At 41.0% G+C, this 11,761-nt stretch overlaps 1 protein-coding gene across 1 annotated transcript; it reads right to left on the reverse strand.

The window, feature by feature from the left end:
• Positions 1-3,658: 3,658 nt before the first annotated feature.
• LOC117842209 (expansin-like A3) lies at positions 3,659-6,730 on the reverse strand. The gene is made up of 4 exons (XM_034722577.2): positions 6,500-6,730; positions 6,288-6,400; positions 5,497-5,675; positions 3,659-4,473 (listed from the first exon to the last, which is right to left on the reverse strand). The coding sequence occupies exons 1-4, from the start codon at positions 6,636-6,638 to the stop codon at positions 4,071-4,073; spliced, it is 834 nt and encodes a 277-aa protein (XP_034578468.1). The 5' UTR covers positions 6,639-6,730; the 3' UTR covers positions 3,659-4,070.
• Between the last annotated feature and the right edge of the window lie 5,031 nt (positions 6,731-11,761).

Consider the following 11,761-nt stretch of genomic DNA (forward strand, 5'->3'; position numbering starts at 1 on the left):
AATTTAGAATAGAGGAGTAATTTAGAAAAAGGACAAGTTAGCGTGACACTAGTTTTCAAGTTATAAATAGCCTTCGGTTTTCATACGCTTATATATACATGCATATTTACTCACCATTACGAGCATCACAAGGTGACTCATTACCTTTAGAATAAACTTAGAATAATACGAGCATCCATGCTTGAGTCAAAAATTTTAATAACTCAAAATCCTCTTCTTCATGGGGCCTCGTTCGCTTGTTTCCCGAATGGGTCTTGGATTGCTGCATACGTTTGTCTTCGTGCAGTCTAGCTAATTTCATTCTCCTGTCACGGGCGTGCACTTTTCGGCGTGGGGAGACTTGCAGGAGACGATCGAGGCGATCAAATGATTTGGCTGCTTATGGATTGTTGACACTTGACAGGAGAGTGCCACCCGTCTTTTTTGCATTTCATGCGTGTACGTTCTTTGACGCCGTCGTTCTTTTGGACCAAGACAACACAAGCAAGCAGTAATGCTCAGTTGTACTCCCTCCACCCCAAATTATAGGTTGTTTTAATTTTTTTAGATTCATAGATATTATTATGCATCTTGACATAGGGTATATCTAAGTGCATAGTAAAATCTATAAATTAAAAAACCTAAAATGATCTATAATTTAAAATGGATGGAGTAATTGATAATTGTTGTTGCAGCAATTAGGTTGCTTATATTATCCTAGAGCGCACTTGGTCGGAAGATGAAGTACCCAATGTCGATGCCAGTTAATTTCCTTGCTTTTCCTGTGAAGTATCCAAACTCTTTATCAGAGTATCTTACTATTAATAATTGGAGGCTCCTTTTGAAGCCTCCAGGTGAAGGTGGACACTCTAAAAAAAAGAAAGAAATCCTAGAAATTCTTACAAAAAAGCAAAACATCCGACCATCGATTGATAGATTCAAATCATCATAGCCATTGGATCTATTATGTTTTCTAAAAAATTACCCACCTATGCCATTATGAAAATAGCCTAAAGTAACCCCCTAAATCTATATATAAATTACCCACCTATGCCATTATATAAAATAAACTAAAGCAACCCCTAATCTTCATCAAAATTACCTACTTATGCCATTATAAATAATATTTAAAATAATCACCTAATTTGCAACTGAATTGCCCACCACTATTACTTAGAAAACTTAAAGTAACTCCTTAAATTTGCATCTATATTACCCACGCATGCTATTATTAAAAATAACATAAGGTAACCCTACGTTTGAATTAAATAACCTTAATTAAAAATATACATCAATATATGATTCTAAATCATCTATATCTTGCACTATTGGTATACGATATAATAATTAAGGTCTATACGCATGATGTGTGTCACCATTTATAAAGATCTAAAGTGATGTGAATATAGATTTCTATGTTAAAATTGTATCTCAAACTTAGGGTTCATTAAACAAATTCAAGCGCATACCTGCGATGCAAAGTGAAAAGTTAAAGATTATAAATGTGGATGAAAATATTATAGAGTAATTACTAACTAAAATCTATCACAATTGGATGAAGATATTAAGTATATATCTATATAAGTATTGTGTTCAAATATTTAACAAATGAGAGGTAGCTTATGGTAATAGTTTTGTAGCAATGTAGTCTCATTTTTTTCCATTGGAGGCTCCCCATTAGTTCCCATGATACAAGCTAAAAAAAAAGACAAATTCTCATAAAAATTAAAAACATCAAACACCAATCCTGTAAACTCTAATAATCATAACCATTGATCTATTATATTTTCTAAAAAATTACCCACCACTATCATTGTGAAAATATTAAAAAATGAGCTCTAAACCTATATCTAAATTACCGAGCTCAGCTATTATAAAAAATAATCTAAAGTAACCCATAATCTTCATCCAATTTACTAATACTTATCATTATAAATCATTATAAAACATAACTTAAAATGTCATTCTAAAATTTTATCTATGTTAACCACATACGTTGTTATTAAAAATAACCTAATAAAGTAAACATGTGCATCATACGTCCAAAAGTAAATTAATATATGATTCTAAATTACCTATTTATGTCATTGTTAATATAAAAATACTAAGTTAAAGTAAATACACATGATGAATCCCACCATTTAGACCATTTATACATGCATGTGAGGAATCGATGAAACATATTGATTTGTATGCTAAACATAATGTATGGAGGATTGGAGGTGCGATACAAAATGGAAAAAGTATGAATATGGATGAAAAAGTGCATAGAGTAATTATTAATTAAAAACAATCACAACTAGACAAAGATAGGTACATATCTATATAAGTATTATGTTGAAGTATTGAAAAAATAAGAGAGTAGTAGGTAAACAATTTTGATTATTAGCTAGGAGTTTAATTTCTAAATAATTTTCAAATACAATAACTTCTAAAAACATTAGCCCATGCGGGAGCACGAGTTGGTGGACTAGTACTAATAATTTGTACGATTTCTCATTCCATTTTTCCAATCCTGCGTTCCAAAATGTATCATCGTGCCTAGTTTTCCGAATGGGTTTTGGATTTTCAGATACGTTTGTCCGCGTGCAGTTTTTTCTCGTCTCACGGGCGAATGTAATTCTTGGCGTGTGGAGACTGCAGTAGAGGAGATAATGTCCTGATAATGATTTGGCAGTATACAGACTGCTGCAGTGACAGGGGCTAATTGGATGGGGATCTTACCATGCATGTGTACGGGTGGTTCTTTGACGTGTTCCTTCTTTTGGACCAAGCCAACACTGCAACACATATGCAGCAGCAGTCAGGTAGCTGTCAGTAGCCGATGGATATGAGGCACTAGAACACCCTAGGTAGCCTCTCCAGTTTAGGTTCAAAACGCTGTGAATGCATATATGATATGCATATATATGTAAATACCAATCCTTTGAAAGTTGAACGGGAAATGAAACAAGAAAGACGGCTTTAAATTGCTGTAAAGGTGTTGTACAGGTGCATTATTATACGTAGATCGACCAGAGTACCTTCCTCTCCATCCGATCCTTCTATCTCAGACCGCCATGGGAGATCGATGAAGGGGACTGGGGGATCATTTCGTCAATTTTCTCAGGCTGCAAGCAGGTAGCTAGCTAGTTCCCTGCCAAAGTTGGATGTCGGTTTCCACAACAAAAGAACGGCACGTCGACGTGCAACTACTATCTTTCTTGCCCCGTGAGGCCCGTCTATAGTGTGGAATCCGGCTCCACAGCCATTCTGTCATCGTCCGTCCTCCCGGTTTGTTTTTGTCCTGTGACAGCAACCCACTGCCATGCTCAACACTCCAGAGCTCATCTAGACCCTGCCAACCCGCTTCCAAATTCAATTTGAACGCGTTTGAGTGCGTACGTACAGTAGTGTAGGCAGTTTTCATCGTAGGTGTAGGGTGTTTAATTAGTTGGGCAAATCAATGCATGCAAGTGTGTTGTTGGCCTTTCCCCGGGAACTCATTCCTTCTAGCAATACACTTGAGAATGGATGGCGTAGGACGGACCCATTTTGTTTTGCTTATACTGCATGCATTTATCAAAGGAACGGCATCATGTGCCCGTACACTCTGATTTCGATGAACGGCACAACAGGGTAGGTGCCGGCGTGCCGCATGTGAACTTTGAAAGACGCCAGGACCCAGGCCAAGTTCAGGGAAGAAAGACATGGCCACTGCACCACTGTACTGTGCTCATTGATTATTCTAACCATTAGCATTCGTTCAGCAGGGGGTAGCTGCCGGGCAGCCAGCCACATTTGTTTGCATCCACCTACCTAGCTCATCAGACCTTGACGACGATGCGTCTCCTCCTGCACACACGCACACGCGCCGCAGAGAACATGCATGATGTGATTCAGTAATGTACAAACTGCAAGACGAAGCCGTCTTCTTTCTTCCTCCTCTCGACAGCAAGCGGCTGGAGGCACTACGGTGCTCTTTCTCCACCAGCGCCATTGATGCTGTCTCCTTACTCTCCCGCCATATGGCGAGCGAGTGACCACAGGTGTTAGTATGTACTACATGTTTTTTTGACTATATCTACCCAGCAGCTAGCCGTCAACCTCGATCACTTCCAGTCCAGCGCGGCGGCGGAGGCGGCGCCGCCGACGCAGCGCTGGCAGCCGTCCCTGGCCACGTCGGCGATCCGGACGCCGGTGTCGTAGACCTGGCCGGGCCGCCAGCCCGCCGGGAGCACCTCCCGCTCGGCCCACACCCACTTGCCGTCGTACCCGCCGGTGACCACGGCCCGGAACTGCAGCGGGCCGGCGGGGGCCCGGTCCGTGCGCCACACCGGCCCGTGCACCCGCGTCATGAACCGCCACTCCGACGACCCCACCGGAGCCACGTCCACCGCCAGGATGTCGGTCTGGCCGCCCTGGTACAGGAACTTGACGACCAGGTTGCTTGGACTCTTGCTCCCTTCTTCCACGAGTATGGACAGGTTCTTGTCCTTGTAGTCGCAGGGGATTCTGCAACCCAACAAAGAGATCCGAGCATGAGACATGTATGCCCTTGATTTCCATGAAAAAATCATACTACATACTAGCACTGTATGTCCTTAATTTCCATGAAAAGCATTTGATGAAGGAAAAAGTCCATTTTACTCCCCTCAATTTATTTATTTTGTTCGCTTAACCCCTAAGCAAAATTTAGGCTCACTTTGCTCCCTCGAAGTATTTCATTTTGTCCAATCTACTCCCTAATTATATTTCTCTTTTTTTCTTCACATGCAAGTTGAGTTTTAATTTCAGATTTTCCCAGTTGGATTATAACACGATACTAAACGTTAGAAAAATACATTAGCAATTGTTCATGATTACTTTTTGTATAGTTTTATATATCTAAGATCATTTTCATATTAAATATTCCTAACTTATGAAAACAACCATGAAAAATTCTTAGTATAATTTTTTAATATGAAGATATCATGTTTTGTATCGCTCACAAAATTTGAACTAAAAATTCAACCCATACGCACGCAGAGAAAAAAAAAGAGAAATTTAATTAGGGGATAGATTAGATCAAATGAAATAGTTTTAGTTTAGAGGAGTAAAGTGAGCTTAAATTTTGTTCAGGAGTTAAGCGAACAAAGCTGATAGATGAGGGGAGTAAAATGAACTTTTTCCTTGATGAATCTCCCTTCAACTAACTTGTGCTACATTCCAGAATGCCTAGAGGAAAATTGTGCAGACCCTCTCGTAGCAACTCATGTCAAATCACTGTGACTGTAAATATCCGTAAACCCAAATAGAAGGCATAATCTTTTTTTTTTGCAATTAACTATAAATTCAGGTTCACATATCTGACGAATTATTCAAAGATTTAAACCTCAACTTTTCTTAAACTTCGACCGTGAACTTCACAAATCAGAAATGTACAGCAGGTTACTCCCATGTCAAATATTTTGAGAATTTGCAATACTGAAATTAAGATTGAACTGTTGCTAGTTGTTCATCTGCACACTTTTCTATACAAAGTTTCCATCTGTTTACCTCTTGTACTCTACGGAGAGAGCATCCAACCTCTTCAACTCGTGGGCCACCCCGGGCTTGGCCAGGCCCGCGAAGGCGGGCCCGCCGAGCAGGAAGTCAGTACGGTTGCTCCTGTGGAAGTCGGTGAGCACGACCCGCACTCCCCTGCTGCTGCACAGCCTTGCATCTCTGCATCTCATCTGTTTCCAAATCGAAAAGTAAAAGATTAAGAACAAAAGAAACTGAGGTGAACTGGAAAGAAAAAAAAAATCCAGTATGCTGAATGGCATATCTGATTCGTCTGAGAAGCCAAAGAAAATGTTTGCCAAAAAGCCAAAAGTAGAAAGCCGCTGAGCAGAGCATATACATTTGGTACCTACAAACTGATACCCTTGGTTTTTCAGAACTGCATTTGGCAGAAAGGTGAACAGAAAGTTCCAAATTTGGTCTCTTGATTGAGTGGAGGCAACTAACTGAAATAAAAAAGCACAAAGATTCTCCCAGAATTCGAAGATTGCTTTGCTTGCTGGCTCTGAACTCTGAACATAACGAGAAAGTCCAGTCCCAAAAGCATCAACTTGGAGTACATCAGCGCACCTTCCCCAAAAATTCGTAAACAAAACCCATAGCCACAAATCCAAGGTACTGAAAGAATCTTGAGGCCAGAGAAGAAGACTCGAGAAAGACGCGTCTTGCCACCGAATAAAATTAAGGACACAAGAACCCCCAAAAAAAATAGTAGAAAAGAAAAAAAGGAGCGCAATTTTGGAACCGACAATCCCAATTGATCTGGTGGAATCGGCTCGTGATACCTGGAAGCATCTCCCGCAGCCGAGCCCTCCCCGGTGCTGCCTGGGCCCCCCGGCGGCGAGGAAGCCCCCATTGATCTCCGCGGCCATGGCGCCGTACCCGCAGACTCCGCTGCCTGCTTGTCATCATCCGACCAAGAATCGCTCAGAACCGTGGCGGAAAAAAGGAAGAGGACCGAAATCTACTGCCGGCTGCCGTCGATCTGTATGCCTACCTTGAGGGAGCGGGGACAGCGAGGGCGCGTAGGCCGCCTTGCCCTGCCGCACGCACCTCTCGCCGGCGGCGGATGCGCCGGCGCCGGCGGAGCAGGAGGAGACGAGGAGCGCCAGGAGGCAGCAGAGGAAGACGCCCATGGCGACGGCGTCGAGCAGTAGAGGGAGAAGAGGAGACTGTGACCTGCCTCTGGCTAGCACATGCGGCTGCTTGGCCACTGTGTTTAATAACCCGCGCCCGCCGATATATAGCGAGCACGGCGAGTGCCTGCGTGTGCGTGCTCCCCGGGTCTGGGCCCACCTGCCAGTGAGAAGAGCACGCACGGCACCGCGACACGGCCGCGTCTCCCTGCCTGCGGGCCCTGCCGGTGCACGGAGCCATCCGGACCCACCTGTCGGTGACTGCTCCTGATGGAACTGTGAGGCGTGGATATTTTGCCTGGAGAAACTCGCGGATGTGGGGCATGCATTTTTGGCCTTTTGGGAGCTTTTTAGCACTTTTTTTTAGTGTGGCTTTTATGCTGAGAAAAGTGTAGGCATGCAGTAATCGGGGAGGGAAAAAGAAAATAGTGTGTGGGCCACCCGCAGGCGTCCGAGGAATCAGTCAGAGGAGATCATGGAGACCACCGACCGGCTCTTGGCGAGACCCGTGATCTCAGACCCCGGAGTGAAGTTTACTCTTCCTGGTCTCATGAATCATGATGATGATAATTTACTTAACTTGATCACATTGGTTATGATTGTTCGTGAGGGTAAGTTTAACTGGTGCTGGTTTATACACAATCTCCTATAATTTTACAAGAGTGAATGTCCTCCTCCTATACGCATTTTGTTTCTTTTGAATTCCTCCTATACGCCACTAATATCCCTTTTGTTCATTGCCGCATGCACCACGTTTGAACGAGATTGTAGCCATCTACAAGAAGCAGCCTTTCTTTCCAATATCTGCAATCGTTCGACTTGCTGGCAGCATTATCACTACATCCGCAACATCTCTAGTTCATCATCACCACCGCCGCCGTCAACTTCCTAACGACACCTGGTATCAAAAAAGTGGATATCTTTCTCCCATATGCATTTATTTTGTTTTCTTATTCCTCCTATATACCTCTAATATCCCTTTTGTTTGCCATGGCACCGCATTTTTTTAGATAGGGATCGTAGCCATCTACAAGGAGCATCCATTCTTTCCAATACCTGCAAGGCTGCAACTGCTTGGCTTGCTGGCATCATTATCGCTACATCCGCAACACCTTTAGTTCATCGTCACCGCGGCCGTGAATTTCCGCCATCATTCTCCCGTATACATGTATTTTGTTTACTTATTCCTCCTATATACCTCTAATATCCCTTTTGTTCATCGTGGCAGTCTTTAATTCGCAGATAGGGATCATAGCCATCTATAAGAATCGTTTTTTTCTTTCCAATGCCTGCAATCGCTTGGCTTGTTGGCATCAGTATAGCATAGCCATTATCATTGTCGCTACATCCGCAGCCCCTCTAATTCATCATCGCTGCCACCGCCATCAACTCCCCAATGACACGTGGATTTCTATAAAAAAACAGATCTTCTATCATAATTACCACACTGCCAACTCCACTGATAGCTATATATATAAAGTATCCTTTGGACATCAATAATCCTTATGCTTTAGGATCATGTAGGAATAAATTTAGAAAAATATGAACACCTACGCTGAATTGAATTAGGAGGGCAGGTTCCACCACAAAGAACATTATGGCTGAGTTACGCTCAATTCACATTAATGCATAAAGTTTTACAATATAAATCAAAGAAAAATTAAAATTTTGAACATGTAATAATTCATCATCTATTATTGATCCATTTATAGAAAATTTCTAGTTTTGCCCATGCCTACTTGATTATCATTTGATTTGTTTCTAAAATCTTAAATGGAAATCGTAGCATTAGCATATTTGTTCCTTTTAGAGGCAAAATTTCTTCAAACTTTGGCTTTGAGGAACTGAGTTCGACCAACCCAATTTTTTCACAACAGAACATGTTCGATTTGGATGCTTCATACACAAACAAACCAATTCACGAAATAAGCTCTCTTTTCCCTCGATCTGGATAAGGTAAGTTGTGTATGAAGCATATTTATAAATGTTCGATTTGTATGCTTCATACATAAGGTAGATCGTTGCGGCGCCGTCAAATTTGTAAGCTCGACCTCAAGTCGTAGGGTATCTTTTCTCCATCGACAGGTGCAGTCAAGTTTTTTGTCCAACATTTAGTGCGAGTTAGTTGTTTGTTTGTACAGTACATGCATGTAATGTACTAGTAAGTTGGGAAACTTGCATTTAGTGTGAGTTAGTTGTTAGTCCGAATTTATCAAGAGCGAGTGTGAATCAGTGGAATCAGTCAATGCACTTTTTTCAAAATGCATATTAGGTATAAAAACAGACATACTGCAAATGTTCGGATCAGATATGATAGAATTTGAAATGGTTACACTTGGTAGACTTGTACAATGATTTTTGTTTTTTTTCAAGTTTCAATCTTATTTTTCTCACGTGATCGCACACTTGAACTAAGTGCCCATCAACGTGCTTATTATGTTGCCAGTGAAAATATGGTTCACACATTTCCGGATCGGAGAACATCATGGTTGTGGGATGACTCTTTTTTTGGGTCTTTGGGTAACTTTTCTTGGGAGTGTGTATTTGTGTGAAGGGCAGTGTGCGCACCACATAGGGTTTGTAATTACGGTGTTAACAAAGCCACGGCACCACCGACAGGCTTTGCCCAAGACTGGTAGTTTGAGGAATGAAGGTGTATGCATAAACATATACCCTCTTTGTCCACTTTATGCGTAATTTTTTTTTGAGAAAGTTAAACTTAGTAAGTTTTGCTCAATAATAATTAGTCATCAAACCATATGCGTCTTTACGGTACAAAAGTTACATTAGAAGATTCTTATTTCAATGTGCTTTGACATGACGTTGATTTTATAGCAGTTGGCAATATATTAGATAAATTAAAATTTTAAAGATACTTTTAAAATATTTTATAGCAACATATACATTATGTAAAAAATGATTTGCAAAACTAAAATTGTGAGGGCGCTTCCTTTTAGAAATTAAATTATGTAGTGGTACTGTGAATATATGAAAACGACAACCGCACGAAGCAGATACACTGCATTTGTTCAATCGAGTACATCCTCATTTAATTTCCCTCCAAATTAGGCAAGCCTGCAGTAGATGCTATGTCTTGTGCCGCTTCTTCTACCAATTGCGATTCTGAAAGCGATCAAAGTTGTGGCTGATTGGCAATCAGCCCTAGTAAATAGTACAGAACCTTCCTCAAGTCTCTATATCAGCGTGCAGAGGATGTGCCTAAGATTTTCTTTCAACAACATTTAGTGTGAGCTAGTTGTCTATCGGGAAACTACACTTAGGGCGTCTCGAATGGTCTAGCTTAGAGCTAACTCAATTAATTTTTTATTTGTTGAACAGGACAATAAGTATGAGACTAGCTAGGAGTGAAGAGATAGTCTAGCTCACTTTTCGATGCAACTCTCTCTCATAACACGATCTTCAAAACTACTATATACATGGGACCACACATCAACTATGAGCTATCAACTAACTTATACTGTTGGAGACGCTCTTATACATCAGTCTCAACAATTTCACAAAACATACTCCCTCTATCCTGAAATATAAGACATCCTAGAGATATTAGAACAGATTAGTAGAAGTGTAAAAAAACGTATGTACCCCTGAGTTATACGTGGGGAGTTGTGTTGTTTGTCTATTTTAATTAATGACAGTTGCAGATAATAAGGAAACTAATCCACCAATCAGCCACCCTTACTCCGTCAATTCCAAGGAGAACTAAATGAGCAATCATTCAAATGTGCCTACAATACCTTATATTTGAAGATAATTTTTGAACACTTAGATGCTTTGTATTTCAGGACGGAGGGAGTATAGTTTTAATATAAATAAAAATTCTAGGAACAAAATTGGGAACGGTGGAACTTGCACATGATGAGCCTACTTGAACCGAAGTTTGAATACACGTGATTATAAATGTAGCGAATCATGAATTGACATACGTAATGTCTATCACAAAATCTACTGTGAACTGATATCCAATTAATCATTTACATTTGTTCCTGGGGTCTGCAAGCGAATACTAGCTTTTAACATCTACCATTCGAGAATGAAATATTAGCATTAAAGGACGTAATAGGTTTGGAAATGGAGCCATAAGGGACACATGGAAGACAAGCATCACAGCGTGCGTCTTCTGCTTGCAAGGGCGAAACACTGCTACACTACACCTGTTGCAAGAAAGCCAAATGGAGAAGAGAAATGCATGCCGTTGGTACCATACAAAAGCCCATCACGTTTCAGATAGCAATTTTAACTTATTTTTCTTGCATAAGTTTACTAATTTGACTGGAGGTGGAGGGCAATCATGAACAGTGCCCCCACCAACCGTGGTTTCGCAGACAAAGTAGAAGAGATGCCGGTTGTTTCCAGGAGGGCTGTCCCTGGACACTTACTAGTAGTATATTACTCATACTGTCAGAAACTGCTGGGAGACCAATGCTTTTGGTTTGGTGCGGCGAAGAGCATCACGAACTCTGAAATTTCCTGCATTATCTTTGTCTAATCTGTGACATATTTTAACAAGTAATACTATTGTTTGCTGGATGCATGGTACATGACCTGATCAGAAGATATATAGTTAAATTAGTACTCTAAAGCATGTTCCAGATTAAGGAGTTTGGATTCCTTAGCTTCAACAATCTAAGCAGGGAAGCTTTGGTGGCTTTCTTCCATCTTGGGAGTTGATGAAAGAGAGAAGAAGCACGTTATGGAGGTATGGTCAGTCTTGCTGCAGATCATGTGGAGTTGGAACTTTTAGCGCGATCTCGTGTCTTGTTCTTTGACAATTGCGAAAGCTGTCCCGGTGGCACATGTAGTGCCTTGAGATCGACATAACCGTATGTAGGAGTCGTTTTCAAGACTTGTAAACTCTACTTTCTTTTCGATCTAGGTGAGACGTGCATGCCAATTATATTCCTCTAACTAAGCCTTCAACGAAATATTGAAATTAAATAAGGTTTATGACTATAGCCGTGGAGGGACACATGGAAGAACAACAGCGCCTTTGTGGGTCTTCAAGCAAGGCTGCTACTGCACTTAATACAAAAAGAGCCAAATGACTAAACAAAATGCATGGATGGCGTGCGTTGGTACAATTAAAAAAAAACTGATCACTCTCT

The sequence above is a fragment of the Setaria viridis genome, chromosome 2 (assembly GCF_005286985.2).
Source record: "Setaria viridis chromosome 2, Setaria_viridis_v4.0, whole genome shotgun sequence".
In the NCBI taxonomy this organism is placed as follows: domain Eukaryota; kingdom Viridiplantae; phylum Streptophyta; class Magnoliopsida; order Poales; family Poaceae; genus Setaria; species Setaria viridis.